This window comes from Leptidea sinapis, chromosome 33, assembly GCF_905404315.1.
Source record: "Leptidea sinapis chromosome 33, ilLepSina1.1, whole genome shotgun sequence".
Classification (NCBI taxonomy): domain Eukaryota; kingdom Metazoa; phylum Arthropoda; class Insecta; order Lepidoptera; family Pieridae; genus Leptidea; species Leptidea sinapis.
In genome coordinates this window covers 8,577,832-8,603,852 of record NC_066297.1, presented here as the reverse complement: position 1 = coordinate 8,603,852, position 26,021 = coordinate 8,577,832, and the positions used below count along the sequence as shown (strand labels likewise).

Genomic DNA, 26,021 nt, shown 5'->3' with positions numbered 1-26,021 from the left:
AATTTCAACAACACATTTCTGCGTCACGCCAGAAAAGGCGTCGCTGTTGTACCCATAATCTAGCCAACATTCTGTACAAAGAAGCCTCCCACTGGTAAACGCCCTTAGTCGCTTCTTACGATAAAAATCTCTACTCTCTCTGCTACGTCTGTAAAGACCTCTCTCATGAAGACATATCAATATTTAGCGTTTTAGACCTGAATGTAGTGCCATCCTAAGGCTCTTATATGGTTCAGAGACCTCAACTCCTGTGATTCCTTGTATTGCAGGAGAATGTGGGTGGCAGTAATTCGTATTCGTTTGTCCACCTCTTGCATAATAAACAAATTCCTTTACAGTTTCCATTACATCAGACTCTTTTAAGAGAGTGAAACTTAGGTTCAAAGATTCTATTACGTCTACAGTTAGCGCGCGAATTGAATACAGTCGAGGCGAAAGAAACGGTGACAAACTGGTTATTGATCATAGATTTCATTATGCATCCTACGGCAAATGTAGCTATGTCATGTGTATAAAAATATTTAACAGACTACCTCTAAGCTTTACTCTGTATTCGATGTCGACCCACTGCATCACTGTGAACCTAGTCATCGCGATCATCTATTCACAAGAACTGATCGACGACCACTATCACTATCAACCATCACCACACATACGACACCACCATCACCGCACAACACCACACCACACCCACGCCGCGACATAAAAAACTCCACCACGTCTGACCCAAATAAACATCGTCATCGACTGCCTCTCTCACGAATTACCCCCACCGCCACCCGCATCACGCCATTTTTTTTTTCTTCTTCTCTCTCTCTCTCTCTAAATCCATTATTATTATTATGCAGGTTCTCTCTCAATCCTCTGTAATCATGATCATCATTCCTTCATCCATTCTTTCCGCTCCGCCCGACTGCCCGACTCCTGCGATTCCGTCCGTCCGTCCCCACCCCGCCACACCCCACCCCACCTTACGTGAGAGTACAGCGGCGTACCTAATGTTTTTATTCCATAAATGAAATGTTGATACATTAGATTATAGTAAATTGACTTTAAAACATGATATATTATTTCATCTGACAATGAAAATGACAATGAGTCCAGGGAGCATACATTTCATGCCCGTTTCGTCATAATGACGTAGTCATATAAACACACAGGATGTTTCAAAAAACGAAGTGACAGATTTAGGAAATATAAAAAGTAAGTATTTAATGGGATGGAAACAAAATGCTTTATTGAGTATATATCAAGTACTATCTCTCAGTTTCGTCTTCTCCTTAGTCAACAAGTTGGAAGTCACAACATCCACATCGACTTCATCGTCCATTGAAATACGTAATTCGTACCTATTATATGCTTAGATACATTGTATATTTTGTATATATATTATGTTCCTGTCGTTCTTGTATCAAATCGCACATCTGATTAATCTTTCCAATTTCTCGTTTAAATAAGTATGAAAGTATAGACGGACACATGTTGAAACGTAAAATATCTTGAGATAGTCATGAAAACCTACAGTTCGTTTTTTCCATCCTGTATATAGCTTGACGTAATACGCCTGTCATCAGCATGAAATGTACGCCCCCTGAGTCAATGACTGATAGTGATAACTTATAATTTAAATTGACCTAAGTGCTTTAAATATAAAGTTTATTAATGTTAAATCAATTATAAATATAACTAGAATTTTGAAATGAAAATACTTAGATAATAATAAAAGTTTGCATGCCAGAAATGACCGATTACATTGGTAGCTTAAAATTATTTACACCCTAATTGTTACAGGTTTTCCGGCAAAATAAATTATTTATGATTTCATGATTCATGAACAAAAATTTAATTATTAGGTTAAAATGATGAAAAATTAATAAAATATTATGTCATCATTTTAACCTTGTCAAGTGTAAAATGGTGAACTTAAAGCATAGTTTAAATTTATCGACACACTCATGATTATCGACATCAATTTTAATTAAGTCACATCACTATCGCATTCCTAAACTCTGCATTCAACTCGTACGTTATCTGTATGTATATACTTATGTAACGTTATCTTTGAATTAAAAAAGGCAAAATACCTTGTCTATGAAAAAGCAATGATAGCTTACTTTATCATCAGCAGGGAAGCCGCTGTCACCGGATTTAGTAGAACCAGGTCGCTCAGAGTCCTCCAGGCTAATTTGCGAGACACGTCCGTCTTCATCACCCTGTGTCAAAATATTTATTAAGGCTGGGTTGCACCATATTAGCTGGTATAGTTAAGGTCTAAATCAAATTTAACGCTGACTTTAACCTACACTGCGAAATGTGTTGCACCATCGTATTCCTTTGCATAGTTAAAGTTAAAAAGTGAAATATCACGTCAATTACTAATATTTTCTTGAAACTTCTCACAAGTCGCTGTTTAACGTTAAAAATAGCATTAACCGGTGAATATAGGACGGTTATGATTAACAGTTAAAATTATGACGTCATCTAAAAATTGTCAAACGCTGCAACAACCGGTAGTTTAACATGTTTGTTATTGTTAAAGTTAGTATGTTGCAGCGAAATATCCAAATAGTTTAACCATGCAATCAATTGAAAGACTAGAAAAACTTAAAGACGAATTAAATGCCATGGCCGATCAAAGATTGACTTACAATCACTTAATTAGCTGGCTTATTTATCTATTGAAAGAATATCTATTACGATAGATAGATTAAAATAGCTAACTTTTGAGGTGATTTTGAATTACGTACACGTTTTTCCACTAAAATTCTTGTAGTCGATCAATACTAATAGACTGTCCAGATATTCTTCAAAATATTGGCATTTGTGTACCGTCATTTAATTGTCGAATAAGTACTTACCCCAATATTTATTAAATTTTATAGAAATAATTACGGATTAAACTCTCCCATTCAACTCATATGTGTAAGCTATAATAAAATATTTAAATTAGATCATAATATCGATATATTTTCAAATATTAACTTTTATAAAAAATAGGCGCCTTGTCATTAAAGGCTTAAATATAGATTAGTAAATATGTAATAAGTATTAGTAGTAAATTCATTATTGTTATTTTTCTAATATGTTTTTTAGTTTATTAACGTTGTGCATACCTTTAATTTAGATATGTAAATAGTAACACTTATTAATGTTTATCTTATTCATATATGTAAAATTTTGTATCTAGATGGTAAGCCTTAATAAATAAATAAATAAATACAAAATATAACATTATCCATGTACAACATTAGGTAATCTTCTCTACTTAATCAAATTAACAAACGATATAAACTGATCATCCAAATGTTTTGAGTCTTCCTCCGTCCGTGTAATTCCGCCTCGTCTTCAGACTTCATTCTCGTGCCAGAGTTTGGCGGGTCAACATCTCCAGAGGATGCCTAGGCGAAACACGTGTTGTGCGTGACAAATATTGGTGGAATGAACACTAAAGAAAACTCAAAACATTTCGATAATTATAGGTTTCCGCAAAGTAACGCCTACTTCAATAAATTTTCATAAATACATCAATTTTTACTTGGACTGAATGGCGTTCAGCTTAAGTTTTATATTTATTCTCTTTATAATATCTTCTAAGAAGAAAAAGGGATCTTCTTAGGATTCAATATCTTTAAAAGAATTTGTAAAAAAAAGCAAAGAAATATAATATGTAGATAAATTTGTGGGGTAAGACTGACTGATAGAATTCCGAATGCGGTAATACGAGCGCGCTGTGGTTTGAAAGAGGATGTTGTGACAAGGGCTGAAAAAGGAATGCTGAAATGGTTGGACACGTGGAGCGAATGAGTGAAGAAAGAATGACGCATCAAATATATAAGGCAAGTGTGTGTGGGCAAGTCGATCGCGGGAGACCTCGTAGAACATTCGTCGACCAAATTGGGGACGTTTTGAGAAAAGGAGAGATCCGAAGCACCCGCAACCGGCGAGCATGTATGAAAAGAGTAATGAATGTAGAGAAAGCGCGTGAGTTTTGTAAGGATAGAAGCAAATGGCATTCTATTGTCTCTGACTACCCCGACGGGAACAAGGCGTGAGTGTGTGTATGCATGTAATAAATTTGTTGATACCATTTTATATCAACATTTAGTTCCGTTTTATACGACGCGCCTACGAATACTTGAAAAGCTATGCAACAATTAAGTGTTAAGCGCCATCTATATGTGGAGGTTATCAACTGTAAAGTAGCTCCAATAGATGAAGCCACAACCTGAAAGTTAAACGAGACATACAAAATTTATTAACGTTACGTCACTCGAACGGTTGGCTCAGTGGAAAAGCGCTAAGACGGAACCCGAGTAGTGACGGGTTTGAGTGCCACATCGTTCATAAATTTTGGTTACAAATATTATTTAAAAAATCCCAGGAGTGAGGGATATCACTACTTTGAAAATAAGTTCTCCTAAAACCGCAGGTTAAAAGTATGAAAATGCAATACTCACATCAACAGAATCATCGGTATTATCTCGCGCCGCGTGACCCGTGCACCCGTGTTGAACGCTGTGCGCGCGGCCCTCGCTATCCTAAATGTGTACACAACTTTAGTGCTAGCGCCATCTATGTTTGCAAATTACACACTAAACGATAATTGGGTGTTTTATCATACTAAATTGCTTTTTGTTATGGAAAAAGGAGGAAAAACGAGCGTACGGGTCACCTGGTGTTAAGTGATCACCGCCGCCCACATTCTCTTGCAACACCAGAGGAATCACAGCAGCGATGCCGGCCTTGTCATGTCGTATCGTCCCCGAAACACTGCACAAGGAAGTCAATTCCAGAGCTTGAAAAGCCCACTGTGGAGGACCGTCACACTTCCAGATGGTGGGGATGATATCCTAATTTGTGGAGTGTCGTACGAAGGTGGAATTCGGCAGTAGGAATTAGGTGAAACAGCTCTTCGGAACTCTTCCCGTGATACATGCGGTAGAGGACACACAATAATAGGTAATACACAGAGCACTGGGTCCCTGGAAATTCGAGCTGCTGAGCCCCGGTAACTATCGGGATGTGTAGTCAGATCTAATAAGGACGGCATGTGGCTATTCACATCTGGGAGCCGCGTTGGCGACTCAACCAGTTGGGTCAGACCATACGCCAATGCAAAATTATACACAGATCGCCCTGCGTAGTCTGTAGTACGAGACCGAAGCCATTCGGCATTGTGCCCATTGAAATAACCCAAGACTACAATTTCAGCGGAGGAGATCTGTGCAAGCACGTCGTCAATTGCCGCTTGAACGCAGCCCATGAGATGATCCGTTTCTGCGTTACCACTATCGGACAGCCAGAAGAGCCAGAGAGTAGACAGGGCTCTACTCTCAAAATTGCCGAGACGGTGACAGCAGATATCCTCCCTAACGTACATACATACTCCGGCATGCGTTATATTAAATTTTGTACCCGGGGTACGTTAAATATGACGTATCGCTAGTTAGAGATATCTGCGTCTCCGTAAGGAAACACAAGGCCGGCTATGCCGTCTCAAGGTGGTGGTGGACGGCGTTTAATTTGGCGTGAATTCCCCTGATGTTGCAAAAGTCCACATTAAGCGTGGGGCAGGGTAGATCGAGTACTCAATTATTAGAACTTTAAATGTGTTTATTTTATTAATTTATAAGTTCGAGCACTGAGCGATGTATGTAATGATGAATTACGCTTTGATCCTAATCATCACCCAATTAAAGTTTCTTGTAGGGAAACTAAGGAACAAAGCGTCATGTAAAACAGGGGATTTTAAGGGCTTTATAGGAAACGCAGCATTCAGAGGGTGCGTGTCAAAACTTTTAATGTTATGTCTTATTTGAAAATCTATAGGTGGCTAATATAATACACATAAGGATCTATATCTAAAATTAATTAGATTTATGGATTGGAGTATGCTGAAGGAAAAAGTGCTACGTGAACTAATATTTAAAAAATGATATTATTCTTGTCCATCGAGTTTTGGTAGGGAATCATTCGCGCGCGCTAGGCGCTACTAAGATTTTTTGGCTTGACTTAAACTTTTTTAATGGTGTGTCCAAATGCGCATCCGCATATTAACGGCAGTTATGCACCCGCTGTCCGATAAACAGTAGAAATTTATACATAATTATAACTATATATTAATATAGAACCATCTTAAAATCCCAGAAATTATTAGATACCAATTCTACACGCGCACACACGTGCGTACGCCAGAATGCACACACTCAAGCACGCACACAACAAGCAATACCAGAGGCAATCAAATTCCACTGGGGCACACTCGATGGAATTATAGATATTATTTGTACGTTGCAGAGGCGCGGATTCGAAAACATTGTAATGCTCCCAGCCAGCATTTACCAACGATAAAAAAGCCGATTAATTTTATGCAGTGTTGGATATTTGTTTTAATAATTGTGAGATATTGAAAAGTTAAGATATATCGCAGGTAGCAAAAAAAAAAGATAGTGGCGATTACATGCCATCAGATGGCCGTTAAATTCACTGGTTTTTTCCATAAAATATTACACCACACTTCTTAGAGTCGTACTTTGGTAGTTCCTTATTAATTATTACAATTAGATTATATATACGTCTAGATAGATATTGACAGCTGTGAAAACATTGAAAAAAATTGAGATTGACAGTTAACCTCTATTTTGAGCGATGTACGCACACTTACACAAAGTGACATACAAATCGCCAGTGTTAGACGTAGCTTGTCACGCACACTAACTTAATAATAAGCCTGGCCAGTTTTCATCGGTTGTCTGGCAGCAAAAGTTTCGTACAAAATTATCTAAGGTACATCAATAATTTCAAATCGTTTTCAACATCTTACCCTTGGTGGTTTAATGGTCTCCTTAGCAGTGGGAACAGAAAACGATCTTTGCGTCTTGAAGCGCATTCTCGCCGACGCCTACAAATTACACATGCACAGGCAAAGGACAAAAGCATATTCGTTACAGGTCATACAAAACATTTAGGTAAATAAAAGCAACCAAAAAATCGTCAGTCAAAAACAAAGTTTGAAGTTAATCGTTGTTAACATTGACAAAAGTAAATATGTATATTTAAATATGATTTATTTTTATTTTATAAGTTCAATGGCGGCCATTTTGAATTTAAGTGACGTCGTATGAACCGTTGTAACGAATATTTGGCGTATAATTAAATGCAATACAAACGATACATCGAATCCAAGTTGCATGTAAAGATGTGTTCAGAGATGATTAGAAACTATTCAACAGAAGATTTTTATGATAAATGGAAGGTAATGTGTTTTTATTGTTTTTTTTCTTTAAAAACATTATATTTATAACATTTAATTGTGTTTAACATTTTTTGGCAGTTAATGTAAAAATAATAAAATTAATCAACTAAAGTGGACGCATTTCTTTAATTTCAGTATTTATTTAGAGATTTCCGTGAATAAACATATAAGTTCAAAGTTATTGGATGTTTTTTATAGAAGAGGGGGACAAATAAATTACGGGTCAACTGATGTTTAGTAATCATCGCCGTATTCTTCAATAATACCAGAGGAATTAAATGGACATGTCGTATCGTCCTGGTAACACCGTGCAAAAATGCTCATTCCATAGTTTGGTTTTACGGAAGAAAGTTCCTGGAAACAGCGCTATAGAGGAACGCCAGATCCAGAGGTAAGAATGTTTACACTGTTTCTTCTGCATATCACCAAAATGCCGTGCCAACATCTCCCGTTAGCGTTGACGTAAACTGGAACAAACTTGTTTCTGGAATCGAATTTTGCGGAATGAGGCGCGAAAAATATAGTCCAATTTAACCCTAAGAATACTCAAGTTTGTGTGTTAACCGCTAAAAAGTCTTCATTTATCGTATCCCCTCGAAGATCACACCTCTAACTGCCACAGCCTGTATTGGCATACTTTGGAAGATAAGGCTAAACTGGCCTCTGAAAGCTGATGAACTCAGTAAGGCGAGACAGTTTTTCACTACAAGCTACCGCCTGCAACTATAACTATATAAGGCGCAAATTCAGCCTCAAATGGAGTACTAGTACATCCTCTGGGCGGGTGCTTACTAATACCAGCTTCTTCCATTTGACTACATATAACGACGAGCGGCTCGAATCATCGGCGATCAAATCGTCCCCGATCGGCCTCATTCATTAGCCTTGAGTTGAAAGATATAGGATTCTCTATGCATCTTCTACTGCATTTATCACGGAGAGTGCTGTGCTGTGAGGAGTCGTTCGGGTTGATTCTAGAAGCCGATTTCAACCTTCGGGCATTATGTCCAAATAACTAATTCCATCCGCATCATGTTCCATCATGTTGACGCTTGGCATTCTACATACACGCGTTTTGCGAGAAATTTCTTGCTTCGCACAGCTACTTGGTGGAATCAATTATACTGACTTCAGCTTTCTCGAACTATGCTATGCAATGATATATGATATCTCAACTTAAGAGCAGCCTACGCATCTTGACCCCTGAGTTTGCGGATATTCATGGGCGGCGTCGACATTCCAAAACGCCAACGTCTTGCCCCCTCTTTTAAAAAATAAATAAATATAAATTTTGGTCAAATTGTGGTTTTGGCGTCTGTCACAGAATGATGTTTATTTAAGTGCATTATGAATTTAATATATTATTTGACATAAAATACCTTCCATTTCACATAAAGAAATAAAGAGTAACAATTACTTTAGTATCCAAAACAATTTTATTTTACCCCATTCATTATGAGTTTTTTCAAATACTTAAACATTTTAACAAAAAGTATGCCGGATATCGCACCGACATAATGAATAAAGAATGTTGTAAGAAGTATAATGTTTACTTGCCTTACTAACAATAAGAAAATAGAAAACAGGTAGTGTTTCACACTTGCACGTAAAATAAAAAAGGTAAAATATTACTGTCAAAATGCATCCCAATTAGGACGCTTTCAAATAATGCAATGTGCGCTTATAGCTCTATTCATAATTATTATATGAACTTTTAATATAAAATATCATCTACTCTGGATAAAAAATAAATTACTTGAAGTACAGTCGAATTGTGACTTCTATGCTAACAGTTTCGGAATTGTATTCTAAGATAAAATAAAATTGTCTAGGTTATAATAATTAAAATACAAGATAACATGTTTCAATGATCACCCACACAAATGCACCAATATTACACTTTCATTTCAACCAAGCTGATTATATTGCGCTAGAGATGTGAGCTATCGAAATATAAGGGCGGCGAAAAAAGACACCCTGTAGTAAGGGGTCAACGACCTCTAACAGCATTTTAGATTTATTTCATTTGATTAACATTTCAAACAATAAGCACATACTTTTGAGTAAGAATGTAAGCTTATACAGTGAGATGATAATTATATTTAAGATATAATGTGCAAGTTATATGTTTATTTAATCGAATGCTATATTGGATTGTTGTCCAAATTTAGCGATTTAACAAAGTGTTTATCTGCCATACTTTATTCTCACTATTCTACCGATACAATATGTTGTCTTTTGTGTTTGAATTCCAAATAATAAGCATAATTATTTATGCTCTACTACAAGGAATATTGTCACTATTGGACCGATATTATGTTATATATTTATTATGCGTAGCTTAAACAGACTTAAAAATACTTTAACAATTCTATTTTAGACACAGTATTTTCTCCAGCGCAATATAATATCATCTAAATACAACTAACAACGTAAAAACAGTTAAAATGTTACCTGATGTGAAATGTTACTTGGATGTGGACTCTGTGCTCCACTACTTGACTGAGTAATTGTTGGAGATTTGCCTGAAAAAGGTTGTTTATGATAAATGTGATAAAGCCAACACGACGTTTACCTGGCGGTACGCGATACACACTGCCACTCAGTTTCTTGGAAACCCGAAATCTAACATAAAATGTCAACTCACAATAGCCCAGTCATTTCATAAGCTACGACACACACTGATTGTTTTAACAAGACGAAAATATTAGGTTTTACTTTAGAATTTCTTTATAATGTTAATGCGTGATTAAAAAGTAAAGATTATTTATTTGTCTCCGCCCACGTTCTCCTCTGCCAATGTTTAACAGAGTGTACGCGCTATTGTTAAAGCTACCCATGTCGTAATATTAATTAGGTTAGAAGTTACGTGGGAGGAAAGTTCCTTGACAACCGCCAGACATTCAGCTGGTGTTGATGCTAACCTAGTTTATTAAAATCATTAAAAAGCCTGAAAAAAAGAAGATGAATAAGTAATGTAAGAAACTTAATATCTAAAACGAATTATGATTAATATAACGCACAAGACCTCCATCGCTTGTAACCCTGGGGGCCTACTCCTAAAATCGATATTCGATATATGGTGGCATTAGTAGTGTCGAATCCTACTCTTAGTTACATGGTATTCAATGTCGAAACGATGATTGAACGAACGAAACATTTTTCGATATTATCAGTCGTAACCCTACTCTTAGTTGAAAATGTCAGAGACGAATATTTGAATTCGACAAACAATCAAACGTCACTTTTACGATAATCTCAACGACACCTAGGCTGTCGTTGCTATATTTGCCATACAATATACATACTTAATAAATAAAATTAAAATAATTATATGTGTTTTCTATTCAACAGCATTTATTTACTACCAAGTAATTTAAGTCATTTTGTTGATCGTTTATTCGTAGAAAGTAATACAAATGGCCGCCTGAGAAATAGGAAGTCGACGAGAAGGATTGTTACTTTTTTACATTTACATTATTTATACAATTTTAAATGGTCATATTATATTCATTACATAATTTGTCAATATTTACATTTTGTGTAAATGATATAAATTGGTGGTTCAGAGTCTGGCATGGTCCTAAGCGCCTAAGCTATGTTTTGACTTTTGACACTAATCAGCGACATAGCACAGATTATACATAATTTGCGCATAATTCGTTCACTCTAACATCGTAAAAAAATCAAAATATTAGTCTATGGTGACGATGTTGTTACGATAAACGATATAGAATACGAATATTTGTTAGAGTAGGTGCGATATATTCGGGTTATTATCGTATCGTTCTGAATTTGCGATTGTCGATTTTGCGAGTAGACCTCATGGGCCCACGTCGCGTATCAAGTTTAGTTTACCACTGTACGTAAAACGGGATAAATATAACCAAAGTTACAGTTTGATGCAGTTTGCCAAAACTCAAATTATCTGAAGCCAAACTGTTATTGGCTCTTGCAGAATTAAAAAAAAAATATTTATATTACATTACATTAACGCGTATAGTGTCCCCCAGATTTTGTCATAAAAAGGTTAGAACACTCATAGGTTAATTGGATGCTGTATGTTACATATTATAAGGAGCCAGCATCTGAAAAGATACAAACTCCAAGCGGAGTTTATTATTGCACAATATATTTGGGTGTTATGCAGGACAAAGCAAATAGTACAAATTTAAGGCCAAAAGCGCATTCAACCTTAATGAAAAATTTATCAGTTAATAGATGTCAGCCAGATTCAAGGCCTAATTAAGGATTACAATAAAATAAAAGTCGGAGCGTTACGATGAAGATGGGCGTTAAGATAAAGGCCGGCAACGCTCTTGTGACTCCTCTGGTGTTGCAAGAGAATGTGGGCGGCGGCGATCACTTAACAACAGGTGACCCGTACGCTCGTTTGTCCTCCTATTCCATAAAAAAAAAGATGAATATCGGAAGTATATATAGCACGTTTGACATTACGAAATTGTCAATATGTAATAATGACGGATGGCAAACAATCAATAAATAAATTTAAGATTTGCGTTTATATTTCTAACAATCTTATGATGATTGTCAGAAATAAAAAAAAAATAATTAATCTAGATTGACCACGAAACATTCCTAATAGTTTTGAAACTCGATAAACAGATTTTTACCTCCATGTGATAATATGGCTTGATCTAGCATTTCCCAGGACTTCTGTCGCTTGCTGTGGCACGACGACGATGATGACAGCCTACCCTGGATCAGAAGAGATGACTGGAAAATAGAAACGAGTATCCATTTAGAATTATATTATCTACAGTATAATGTAACAAGTTACCCGTTCAGACTACGTTCTGGCTGAATTTAAGAGTATAAGAAAGTATGTTCATCGATAACCGCGAGTGTTACACATTTAAATAAAATACTTTTTAAAGGATTAAAATACGTGTGATTGTAACTGTGTTTTTACGTTAGTTTTTGAGTAAAATTTGCAGTTTTAATTATTATTTTATTTAACCCGACGTTTTATGACACGGGCGTTTCTTTTCAGAGCACGTTCTCAGTCAGTTTTTAATCTTTAAAAAATATTCCTCTTTAATATTTTACGTTTATAGAAAAACAATATTGTAATTAAGAAGTTATTAAATACAACCAATGAAAAAATTATTATACCGAATAATCTAGTTAAATAACGTATACTCAAATATCATTTAAATATTTTTATACAAATGGAGATAAATTATATTTTTTATTTTAAAACTCGCATATAAATTTAAATTATATATTGAAATTTATTTGATTATCGTCCATTGGTTGTGGTTTAGTAGACATATGAGTTACAAGCTTGGCAGCTGAAGTAGTTATGATACAAATGGTCTAGTTGACCAGCTAACATAAGGGTGACGGTGTGCGCGTGCATCGTAATAATTCACTCTGATAAATTTTCCCTAACGCGCCAAAAGAAGTATAACTTCAAAAATATAGATATACAATATTTGGAACACAACCTTATAAGCAACTCTTATTGTCTTACCTGTAGATGGTCAGCAGCCGGGCAATAGTGGTCGCAGTTGTCGGGCAACCACTTGGGCAATGAATGTTTCACCGCACATCTCGACCTTACTTCTTCACTCACGCACACAAGCGCTAAAATGTTAAGTTATTGAATTAAAATACATTGCATTTATATTAACTATAAAAAGACTACTCAATCTGCATAGTCAAATTAGTAGTTTCTTTTTTTCGCTTTTATTTCAATTAATAGGTTAAATTTATTTATTTCTTATTTTTTTATTGTAGCCATATTAGTAAGATTTATTAAAAGTAATTAGGGCGTATCTTTTGCAATTTTTATGTTCGCCATAATTGTCCTATACTTTAGAACAACAATACGTAACATCAACATTTTAATTTTTTTTATTTTAATGATGTGGTGTACTGAAATAAATAAATAAAAGACTGTGGTTTGACTGCAAACATTTATAAAGTGTTAAAAATATTTAGTGAAAATTCCGCTAAGAATCACAAGTTGGTCGCAGCTACAGTTAAAGCGCAGGTCTAGGCCACATTCGTATTGCTGTGGTTTCACCTGAATTCCACTTCGCACGACACGCCACAAATTAGGGTATCAACCCCACCATCTGGATGTGTGGCGGTCCTCCACAGTGCGGTTTTAGTGCTGGGGAATGAGCTTGTGCGGTGTTTCCGGGATGATAAGACATAGATACCTTCAAAAAAAGAGCGTACACTTTTCTAAAAGGCCAGCAATGCTGCTATAGGCTTAAGCATGCTGGTTGATGGTCAGTGATAAACTCGTTCCATTGGCATTCTACTCCTTCCTGTGTTACTAGGGACTCTTAAAACTAGCTATGGCCCAATGAAAAATCTATCACAACAACACTCCCTTCGATCGTTATAAATACATAATTATCCAAATGTGGAAAAAGGATTCTGCTTTAATGTGTTGGAACAATCAGAAATAATAAAACACCAAAATAAAATGTTTTCACTGTAAATAAACAAACTATAAATGAACAAACAAATTTGGTCTCTTCACCATTGTTACGTATCTCTTCCGGTGGTGATACGTCACAACAGCCGACCAATCACACCGCGCCAATTCATGGGACGGGGGTATACTACAGCGGCTTCCGGTTCATTCAAAATTCAAATCAGTCTCATGCCAGACTTTGGCGAGTCAACATATTGAGTTGAGGTTGCATCATGTAGAGGCGAAACACAACTAGAAATAACACTCAATAAAATTCAATAAGTTATCGTACTGAGTTCTTTCTAGTTTCTAACTCTACCCGCTATTCGTGTATTTCCAGAAGTGTGACATCATTTAATCAATTATCGATTGCTGTTTTCCCGAATCGATTCGACTTAGGGACCTTCAAGAAAAGAGCATATCTTAAAGGCCGGCGACGCATCTCTTGACCCCTGGTGTTGAGAATGTCACATCACGTGACTGACTCTTGCCCGTTTAATATATATAAAAAAATGCCTTCGTAATAAAAATTATCTCTTTTTATTTGATAAAAAAATCTGAAAAAAGAAACGAAATTTAAACCATACCTGTGAGGTATGCAACTGTGCTGTTAGTCAGTCGAAACTTGTCACGGTTAGGCTTAGCCGCTAGGGCCAATAGAGCGCTCAGCACTCGACTGGAGCGAGAGACGGTCGCAGCAAGCGGGTGACGGTACCCTTTCACCAGGTGACCCACCAGAGCGAAGTGGAAGTTCGACCGGAAACTGTAAATAGACAAGCTACTTCCTATACATAGCCTATTAGAAAAATCACAATTATAATCAAAACTAAATAACAGCCGTGGTTTTTGTAAGTTTTTATTTTTACTTTCACCAGCCGCCGTTTACAAGCATGACGCATGAACACCATAAATCACCGTTCGCGTAACGCTAGCGTTCGTTTGTAACGTACCACGTTTTTACACCAAGTCAAGTGTGCGTAAAGAAGTCTTAATTCAAACATACATGAATCGATTTAATGTATTTAGATAGATTATAGGTGCGTCATTATGACGTCATCAATCGGACTCACCTCAGCCCCACCGCATGGTCCAACTGTTTGAAATGCCACTCCAGAGGCTCTCGAGTCTCCATCATCACTTGTTGAAGACTCTGGTAAAGACAAAACCTTTTATAATAGCTTTTAGCTTTGTTTCATTATCCTCAGTGACATAAATTAATAGGAGACATATAAGAGGAAGTTTACCAGCTCCCAGAAAATGAAAATATAATAGAACACAACCCCCACAACTTTCTACCAGTGGGAATTCCAGGCTTCTAGGAAGGAGGATGTCTCAAGGTGACGAGCGCAAATGTAGTGTCGCTCAAAATTTTTGGGTTTTTCGTGTATCCTTAGTGGCACTGCATTGTAATGGTCAGAGCGTATCAATTACCATCAGCTGTACGACCTGCTCGTCACATCCTTTTTTTTTGATAAAAAGAATGACTTTTTGTTGAAGTGATAACTTTTTATGGGAGGACAAACCGCCTCGTAACGATACTGTCTTAATCGCATCTACAATATGCGTTAGGATATTACCTTATTCTCAAACTGTCCCTGCGAGTCAAGGGTATGGAGATTCTGCTCCAACAAGGCAAGCCCAGCCGCGTACAGTGTGGGTTCGTCCAACTGGAGCACCGACACAGACACCCAGAACAGAGCCTTGTGAATTGGTGATTCCTGAAACAGACACAATGTACATAAATGTACGATTTCGATGAATTTTTCTAATATCCGTACAATAATGGTAATGGAAATATTAACACTTTCAGAGAGTACATCTAGGTATCGTTTAAAAAGAGAACGGCCGGCTTTTAAGGCAAGTAGACGGCATTTAGAATAGATCGAAGCCCCCTGATGTTACAAAAGTATTGAAACAAAACTAATTGCATAGATTGTCATATACATTAATTTTTATAATGATATTATGAGCTGACCCGACTTTCTTTGTTCTGTACATAATCAATAAAATTCCTAAAGAATTATTTCGTAAAATAACATGCTCCCTGTTGTTATAATGAAAATTTTTCGAGGCATAACTGCCAAACCATGCGCCAATAAATTCTCTCATAGAAAACATGTCCATACAAAACAAATATTTGAAATAAAAGTAATTATGGGTCCCAAATCGAAATAAAAACTATCCAATCTCTCAAGTTGGACTAAACTGCACTCAATGAAGTAATCCCCAATAAAATCCGTTCTTTAGTTTCATTCAGGAGTTCATTGGAGAAAAACATCAGGAAACTGGATTTATATATACAAAGATGTAATCAAATTTCACTTCTTCCTTGTTAAGTGTATAAAAACTTTAGAATCAGATATTATTGTTCTTGAAACAATTTTTTTTTGTGCGTCAAAACCCATATAGGACGATTATTTTCTGAAAATGATCATGTGGCATAAAGGAGCAGTTTTTTTTTTGTTTCAGTTCAGTAGTTTTATATTTGTATTTTGATCAGCCACGCAATGTAGCAAGCTGCACCTCTGGCAAAAGCAAATATTTTATTTGCTTTTACTTCAACTTCCATCTTTTGCCTAAACTCTAAGCAATCATACGTCTAATCTCTTAATGATCATTTTTTATGAGAAGAAGTAACGAGACAAGCCAGTATAGTAGACATAAGTGATTTACCGTACCCATTATTGTATTTCTACTTATTTGTGTAAATATTACTGTGTTAAATTACTTCACCAGTGGAAGGCACTTTTGCACCGGATGACGGCTAGATTATGGCCAGGACAAAACAGCGCCTATTTCTGCTGTGAAGCAGTAATGTGTTAGAAATACTGTGTTTTGGTCTGAAGGGCGCCGAAGCTAGTGAAATTACTGGGCAAATGCAAAATTAACATCTTATGTCTCAAGGTGACGAGCGCAATCGTAGTGCTAATTTTTGGGTTTTTCAAGAATCCTTAGTGGCAATGCATTTTAAGAGGCAAAGCGTATTAATAACCTTCAGCTGAACATCCTGCTCTGACCTTATTTTTATAATAAAAAAGTGTCATCATAACAATATAATATGAAAATATTAAAAACAAAAACTTTAATCCAAGTAATGTAAACAAATGTGTTGCTTCTGTGTAGCTGATATTGATTATTAGCAGCAAATGAAGATAGCATTAGCATATAATGGAATACCGTTAATTTAACCATTAGCAAATATAACTAATATTTGTAGTACTAACTATATAAGTGCGTTTGCAAATAGCCATCAATGCCCTGTTTGCTATTGCCCAGATAATGTCAATTGGGTTTATTATAGAGCATACAGATGAAATTGTGATGATTTTCTGTAATTTACATTGTGTACTTGTAACTATTTAAACAATTGACTATTTTCTATTCTCGGTGTTAAGTTCCTCTATTTTTTCTTCTCTTTAGAAGTTTTTTTTAATAAAAAAAAGGCACGAGACGAGCAGGACGTTCAGCTGATGGTAATTGATATGCCCTGCCATTAACATTGCAGTGCCGCTCAGGATTATTAAAAAACCCAAAAATTCTGAGCGGCCCGACAACTGCTCTCGTCACCTTGAGACATAAGAGGTCCAGTCTCATTTTTCTAGAAATTTCACTAGCTACGGCGCCCGTCAGACTGAAACATAGTAATGCTTACACATTACAGCTTCACCGTATAAATAGGCGCCGCTGTGGTACCGATAATCTAGCCGGCATCCGGTGCAAAAGAGCCTTCCACTGGTGAAGTAATTTCGCAAAAAAGTAGAGAAGAATAAAAAATGGCTGAAGAAGATACTGGGGTATTAGTACGCGTTGAAAAAAGTAGGTATGTTGAAAGCAAAAAAAAGTCAAAAAGACTAAAAAATGTGTAATCAAAGGAAAAAACAAAATTTCTGGACATAACCTCGAAAATGAGAAATGTAAATAAAGACGGGCTGGGCTCATGATAAGAAGACAAGATAATGGGAACAAAACTATTATAACATTTTCTTTTATCTTCAGAGAAGATAAAAGAAAAAGAGATAAACCATAAAAAAGATGGTATAATGATAGACAAGTGGTAGACGAGATTTGGAATTGAGTTGCAAATCAATGTCTGAAATGGAAGGGACTGGAGAAGATGCCTTTGACGACTGCAAAGAGATCTACAAAATAGAAAGTATTGATTATATTCATATGTTATAATACTGTACGTCTAAATAAAACGCTATTATTAATATTAAAACGTAATTTCATTCTTACAAAGATTCAGTCTTAAAATTTCTACATATTATTTTTAACAATTGAATTCAAAAACTGGAAGGCTTAAGGAAAAATATTAAAGAATATCCACTGAAATACAATAATTTTTAATTAATACATAAGGCAATAATAATTATGTTTATCTCCAATGCTAGATCTGCACAGTCTTAAATAAGCAATGATGGGCTTCAAACACATGCCCTAATAAATTGTGGATTTCCCAGATAAAAGATATCAAATCCTTATAATCGTTTTATTATATAGATGACCCATATAGCTCAGTGGTTAGTGACCCGGCCTACTAAGCTAGAGGTCTCGGGTTCGAATCCCGGTAGGTTCAAATATTGATATGATTTCCGAGTCATGGATATCTATAAGTATTTATGTATGTTTAAGTTGAGAGTATTGTATTAAATATTTCGTTGTCTTATACCCATAGTACAGGCTATGCCTAGTTTGGGGCAAGATAATTTGTGTAAAAGTATTAAAAAAAAATATCTTAACTTTGCACTTAAAAGAACTTCGATCCTTAAAATGGCAGAGATCTAAGGTAACGAAAATTCTGTATGGTCTCGCATTTGCGCACAGGTGAAACAACTGTCGGCAGTAAGTAACACTGCACCAGTAGACGTCCGCTCCCGGCCAATGATTGTTTGGAACTGGCGTTCCCGATAAGCTGTGCATTCTTTATATAGCACTTAATATCACATGGCTAATGTAACCGTCGATGTCATGACAGTGACAATTATTGTTAGCCCGTATTTAATTCAGACTAGTTGTCAAGACACTACAAACTCCATCCAAACAGTTCCATGGTTGCATAAAATATACTCACAGAATACAGTAACGGCTGCAGCCTCGTGAGACACATAATGATGGCTTCCAGTAGTGCCATATCGTTGAACGACTCCAGAGCCTTCACCAGAATCCGGAGCAGTTGTTTCATATCGTCATCAGTTACGTTTTTACCTGCCAAGAATATATTAAACTTCATAACCCATTAAACAATTTTTGCAAGTTTCGGGATATCCATCGTGATGTTTACTCTAATTATAAACTCCAAATATTTAGACTCTGTCGCTAGAGACATGAGTGAGGATTTTATAAGAGTAAGCAAACGGACAAGTAACTCATATGAAAAAAAAACGATGGAAAGAGAGTAGAGAGATGATTTCTTTTTATAGTTATATAAGAGGGGCGCAATCGGGTAAGAGGCTCGCGTGATGGGGAGTGGTGAGGCAACCGCTCATGGACATCCGCAACCCCAGGGGCCAAGATATACGTTACCGGCTTTTAAGGTGGATGTATACTCTTTGGTTGAAGGTCCCTTAGTCGGGAAAGCAGGTCAGTAATTGTTACCGAAATTGGCTGTACGAGGCAGGAAATTTCTTGCAAAATGCACGGTTGTAGAATGCCAGATTTGCCAAAATAATATGAAGAAGATGAATGTTCTAAGCTTGGAGGTCCTCAAGTAGTATCGAAAACTGTAGCAAGCGATTGCATTTACAAAGCGCCTGTTCTGGAATAGATTTATTGTGCGACATCTTGGATCACATGTTCTTTTTCTGCCACCGCAAGAACCTTGAAAAATTTTATAATTGCCATCTTACGAGCCACTTTATGCAACACTTGAATATATTACACCTCATAAAATTTGTAAACCGAGTGCTGTAACTCAAACTCGATTATTAAATTTTTAAAGTAATCGTTTTCATTTTACGTGAAATTTATAAAATATTAAATAATCTTACTGATGCATCCAAACACGATCAATGCCCTTGGCTGCAGCGCGGGGTTGTAGCAGAACGCGAAACTCTTTGCTAACGATATCCTGAAAGAAAAATGTAACGTCAAAATGTTACTCTCACCGTAAATAATGCTGTTTGGAGACTGGTGGAACAATCTGCTCTTTCTGTCACTTATTGTAATAAAAACAACGGGCCGGGGCCGTTGGAAATGTGCAGAATTTGGTGTTTGTATGTATTACACGGCCATATTATCTCTGAACCTCGCTGGAACGTGAAGCTCACTCCCGTTCCCCTTTCACCCCCTCAAGCTCGTCCTTTTGTGTCAGTACGGTTTGCAGTTTCATTACCGTTTGGTACAAGTCGTGATATTTTCTTGCTATCACTGCTTTGTTTTTTGAAGTTTTCATTGTTAAGTTTTGACTTTTATTGTTAATAGTTCTGTAGTTTCTGTTATTCTGTTTCGCTATAATAGAACTACCAGAAAAATTAATACATTTTTTTACTTAATCCAGATTCTTTCATTGATTTTTCATCATTATAAGAATAATAGTAATTAGCATCACAACACAACACCTTTACAACAATAAATTATGCAGATAAAATAACTCGCTTGTTTGCACACCGTAACAAAGCGACAATGTGACGTCATCGACATCAGGTCCTGTTTAAACTACATTCATACATGTTTAGATAGCCTGATTGAACCGGAAATCGAACATAATAATGTCAGTTGTATATCCTTAGGGCAGTGTCAGCTTTTCATTATTCTGATGTTATGTTACACAGCAAAGTATAAGCCTTATGATGATGAAGCCTTTCGTATATACGAGTAATAAAGCTGAAGGGTATTATTTTTCTCGTGTAACGGGTTCTTATTAATAATTACAGGTAATTATTGAAAAATCTATGAACGCAGTTTAAATTGTTTTTAAATTATAAAAAAGTCTTCTTTCAGTAAAATGTTACATCTACAATATTTAAGGTACTTCACCTCCATGTGGCATAGCCGTGGGACAACCTGTATATTCTTAGATATAACTTTGTACCCAAGTTTATTTAGCCGCAGTTGTCTATCAATTAAAGTGGCCTTACCAGGTGTTGAGCCAGTCACAGTCAGGAATATCCCTCATGCAGGCTTCCATGATCTCCAGCAGTGCGTCGGTTATTGTTTCCAGCGACTGCAGCGGAAGTCTCTCTCTGTCGGAGGCTGATGCCGGCAAAGATGTGCCCATGAAGCAGGACGATTGACTGCAGCCGTAAGAATGTTCCGAGTACCTGACCATATACAGGGAGTACAGCATCAAGTATGTCAGAGGAATAGTCAGTAAGATTGTGCAGATTTTAATGATATAACCATAAATAAATAGTATTAAAAAAAACTGAAAAACACGCTTTTTATGGAAAGCCGAACGGAAAAAAATAGAAAATATTTCCTACTTCTTAGTTTAGTCTATATATATATATATAAACGTAAAAGTCCTGACTGACTGACTCACTCACTTAAATCAACGCCCAGCCCAAACCGTTGAACCTAGAAAGCTGATTTTTTCACAACAGGTAGTTAACATAACGCAAGTATCCACTAAGAAGGGATTTTTGAAAATTCCATCCTTAAAGGGGGGTTTAAAGTTTGTATGGGGATGGTGTAAAATTTTAAGTAAGTGATTTGAAACTTTTTTTTTTTTTTTTTTATGGAATAGGAGGACAAACGAGCGTACGGGTCACCTGGTGTTAAGTGATCACCGCCGCCCACACTCTCCTGCAACACCAGAGGAATCACAAGAGCGTTGCCGGCCTTTAAGGAAGGTGTACGCGCTTTTCTTGAAGGTACCCATGTCGTATCGTCCCGGAAACACCGCACACGGAAGCTCATTCCACAGCTTCGTGGTACGAGGAAGAAAGCTCCTTGAAAACCGCACTGTGGAGGACCGCCACACATCCAGATGGTGGGGCTGAAATCCTAACTTGTGGCGTGTCGTGCGAAGGTGTAATTCGGCGGCAGGAATCAGGTTGAACAGCTCTTCGGAACACTCCCCGTGATAGATGCGGTAGAAAACACACAATGAAGCGACGTCTCTACGCAACGCCAAATGATCCAGCCGTTCACAGAGTACTGGGTTCCCGACAATTCGAGCTGCTCTGCGTTGCACGCGGTCAAATGGATCGAGCTGATACTGGGGTGCGCCAGACCAGAGATGACAGCAATACTCCATGTGAGGCCGGACCTGCGCTTTGTAGAGCGCTAGAATGTATGCCGGCTTGAAGTATTTCCGTGCTCTATTAATGACGCCCAGTTTCTTTGAAGCCAGTTTGGCTTTGCCCTCCAGATGGCCACGGAATTGGCAATTGCTCGAGATTTCGAGACCCAGTATTCCGATACTAGGCGAGGCTTTAAGGGAAGTGTTCTCGAAGAGCGGTGATATGTATAACTTTGTGTATGGACTCCTTATTACAATACAAGAAAATGACTTTCAGCGTTTTGAAAAAATTCACCCCTAAAGGGGTTAAAAAGGGGTGCAAAGTTTGTATTAACAGGTTTAGATGATATTTGGTATAGAGATAGTTTGAGACCCGGGGAAGGAAATAGGTTAGTTTTTATCCCGGAAATCATCCTCTAAGGGGATTAAATGGGGGGTGTGGAGGTAGTATGGCGCTACAATATTTAAAAGAGACCCACGTGGACGGGGTTGCAGGCAGAAGCTAAATAGGGGTGCAAAGTGTGTATGGGGAAACTCTTTTTTTGAGCTTTAAAAATAGGGAGTTCAATAGATTTTTTGACATTTGGTATGTAACCAAAAACCATGTAGGTATGGAGTGCCGACCTCAATTTTTGTTAGGGTTCCGCAAAAACGGGACAGTATTACTAAGACTCCGCTGTCCGTCCGTCTGCCTATCTGACTGTCCGTCACCAGGCTCATGAACCGTGATAGTTAGAAAGTTGTTTTCACAGATCCTTTTGCCGCTATAACAATAAATACTAAAAACAGAATAAAATAAATATTGAAGGTGGCTTCCATAAAACAAACGTGCTTTTTTAGCCGTTTTTCTCGGTAGGGTCTATACGATACATCCAAATAACACCGAGTGCTACCACCTACGCTTATTCGGTATGGGGGTACCACAAGGGTCTATTCTTGGACTCTTCCTCTTCCTAATTTATATAAATGATCTACCTAACCTTGTGGAAAAAAAACACAAGGTGGTATTGTTTGCGGACGACATTCACTTATATTCAAAGTGAAACGAAGCCAAGTTTTATATGACGAAGTAAACAATGCTCTATCTGACTTCGTATACTGGTTTAGCGCCAATAACTTATTGTTAAATAGTCATAAAACCGTATTAATTAAATTCACCGCGCCAAATGTCAAAAATGTAGATGCGAATATTTTATTAAATGGAGAGGTGGTAAAACCAGTGGAATCTTCTGTATTTCTTGGCATTACTCTTGATTCCAAATTGCAGTGGGGCCCCCATATTGAAGGATTGGCGAATAGGCTTAGTTCTGCAGCATATGAGGTTAAGAAAATTAGACGGTAAACTGACGGCGAGATTAGTATACTTTAGTTATTTTCATAGTATTATGTCCTATGGTATATTGTTATGGGGCAGGGCGGCCGATATTAATACCATCTTTGTGCTACAGAAGAGGGCTATTCGCACGATTTATAACCTAGGTCCTAGAGAATCATTAAGAGAAAAACTTAAAGAAATAAACATTTTGACTGTTGCTTCTCAATACATTTTTGATAATGTTCTGTATGTTCATAAGCACATTGAGGAATTCTATAGAAACTGTGACATTCATAATGTTAACACGAGGACCAAACATAAACTTGTTATGCCTACTACTCGGTTGGGTCGAGTTAGTAAGTCTTTTGTTGGGCGATGTATATGCTTCTACAATATGATCCCAGAAAATGTACAAAACAAATGTGTTACGAAATTTAAAAGAATTGTTAAAAAACGTTTGTGTGGGAAAGGTTTTAGCATAAACAATTTTCTTAATGACGCCACGGACTGAGATTAAAGCGAATACCCTCAGGCTCTTTATTTATAAATATTTATTGTACGATATCACACTGTAATCCATATTTTATATTAAAAAAAAAGCCCGCTGAGTTTCTTGCGCCCCTTCTTCTCAGGTCTGAGGCAGTCTCTTTTGAATAGGTGGTAGTTTATGACGTTCAATAAGTGATTTTAAATACTATTTTGAATAAAAATATTTGAATTTATTACTATATGAGGTTAGAGGGCCGACATCCTTCGAATATTTAAAAACTGTCAACGGTATCCTCCATCCAACATTTCAATTAGCGAGTAACACCCTTGGACTGCTAGAGGACGATAAACATTGGGACACAACCTTAGAAAAAGCTGCATTGTGCGATTCTCCTTTCAAGCTGCGCGAACTATTCACAATAATGATAGGTTTTCGTCAACTTACTGATCCCTTAAGCCTTTGGGAAAAATATAGGGACAGTGTTTCGGACGACATCAAACGGCAACTTGAAAGAGAATTGCAAAATGGTGCGGAGTTATTCATGAATGAGGTGTTTAACAGATGCTTGATATTGATCGAAGATGTAGTTTTAGCACAAGCCGGAAAACATTTGGATCAATTCGGTTTACCTAAACCAAAAAGATCCGCAGTAAACCTGAATAATTGCGAATATCTACGAGAGACAAATTCTGACCCTTGCGCCCTGGGAGGGGTAGTATCGCATCACGAGGAATTATTGACAGACGGACAGGCAAATGTTTATCAACAAATTCAAGCCAGCATTGAAAGAGAGATTGGGGACATTTTTTTCTTAGATGCTCCTGGTGGCACTGGAAAAACTTTTCTTATAAATTTAATATTAGCAAAAGTAAGAAATAACCGGGGTATTGCTTTGGCTGTCGCGTCATCTTTAATCGTTGCCATACTACTGGAGGGAGGCAAAACTGCTCACACAGCTTTCAGGCTGCCTCTTGAATTACTTTCTTGCTTACAGACTTATTACATCTTAATCATACTGGAACTCCATTGTGCAATATCTCAAAACAAAGCAACGCAGCACAAGTGTTGCGCGATTGCAAAATTATAGTTTGGGACGAAAGCACTATCACACAACTCTTTTTTTGACCTATAAAAAAAGGGGGTTAAATAGATTTTTTTGACATTTTGTTTCGTGTAGGTATGGAGTGCCCCCCTCAATTTTTTTAGGGTGCCGTACCCAAAGGGTAAATACGGGACACTATTACTCAGACTTCGCTGTCCGTCCGTCTGTCTATCTGTATGTCCGTAACCAGGCTCGGTAAGTTTGCCTTCCTCGAAATAAGATTAATATAATATGTTGGGAACGGGCAAAAACGGTAGCCGGAACTGGAATAGGACATGAGATAATCTTCAATTCCAAAGTTATTATTCCTAAAACTCTTTATCTACGCGGTCGAAGTCGCGGGCACAAGCTAGTTTACTCATAAAAGTGTGAGTATCGACGATAGATAAAAATTATTTATATTAACAAAAATCTCATTTTGCAAATTGAAAACTGGAATAATTTAATCAAATTAATCTATCGTCATTGGTCCACGATAAATCTACGAAGTTTGAACGAAATCTGGCCGTTTAAAGTGGGTCAAAATCGCGTCCAAATGAATGTGTTAGAAACAAACATACATACGGGTGAAGATAATAAAAAGCATTTAGAAAATGATAAGGCGATTTTTTCCTGAATTCGTCTCCTCGGGAGATTGACTCATCAAATTCTGGCATCATACTCGTGCAGCAGCGAACACGTGTTGAATTGATTGACGACGAATCTAAGCCTTCTTGACTGCCGTGTTAGCTAAATTATTTGATTTACAACTAAAACAAAATGGTGGACCGCCGTGACGTCCTCGGCGGACGGAGCGGACAGATGGCCGTTGGGGCTGAAAAGTCCTCGAATAGCAAACGTATGTACGTACCGCAGTGTTGGTAAGCCTCCATGAGATGTACTGATGACCTGGTCAATATCGCCGGAATAGATTGGATGAGGGCAGCGCAGGACCGATCGTCATGGCGATACTTGGGGGAGGCCTTTTTCCAGCAGTGGATGTCTTCCGGCTGATGATGATGATGATAATAATACATTTACCCATGAGTTAGTTCCTACTACCCTTACCCTTAAGTGCCTTAGGTACCCTTAAGAAAATCTTACCAGTCACCGGTATGTCGATGGTAGGGGCTCCGGAAGGCAGTGACGGCTGCAGATTTGACTTTGGAGATGCCGAACATTTGGTAGAACTTCGGCAGGGCGAACTCGTCTAGAGACAGCATCAGAACCCGCTGTGTTTCCTC

At 37.1% G+C, this 26,021-nt stretch overlaps 1 protein-coding gene across 1 annotated transcript in view; it reads right to left on the bottom strand.

Moving 5' to 3' along the window:
• The window catches only part of LOC126974693 (neurofibromin), a 119,655-nt gene that overhangs the window by 9,814 nt on the left and 83,820 nt on the right, over nucleotides 1–26,021 (bottom strand). Inside the window, exons 48-60 of the mRNA XM_050822262.1 lie at nucleotides 25,882–26,020; nucleotides 20,786–20,968; nucleotides 19,697–19,776; nucleotides 18,781–18,914; nucleotides 15,287–15,427; nucleotides 14,780–14,859; nucleotides 14,297–14,472; nucleotides 12,753–12,865; nucleotides 11,890–11,992; nucleotides 9,710–9,780; nucleotides 6,824–6,901; nucleotides 4,458–4,538; nucleotides 2,115–2,213 (exon numbers count right to left, since the gene is read on the bottom strand). Of these exons, the coding sequence (XP_050678219.1) occupies nucleotides 2,115–2,213; nucleotides 4,458–4,538; nucleotides 6,824–6,901; nucleotides 9,710–9,780; nucleotides 11,890–11,992; nucleotides 12,753–12,865; nucleotides 14,297–14,472; nucleotides 14,780–14,859; nucleotides 15,287–15,427; nucleotides 18,781–18,914; nucleotides 19,697–19,776; nucleotides 20,786–20,968; nucleotides 25,882–26,020 (1,478 nt within the window). The remainder of the gene's footprint in view (nucleotides 1–2,114; nucleotides 2,214–4,457; nucleotides 4,539–6,823; nucleotides 6,902–9,709; nucleotides 9,781–11,889; nucleotides 11,993–12,752; nucleotides 12,866–14,296; nucleotides 14,473–14,779; nucleotides 14,860–15,286; nucleotides 15,428–18,780; nucleotides 18,915–19,696; nucleotides 19,777–20,785; nucleotides 20,969–25,881; nucleotide 26,021) is intronic.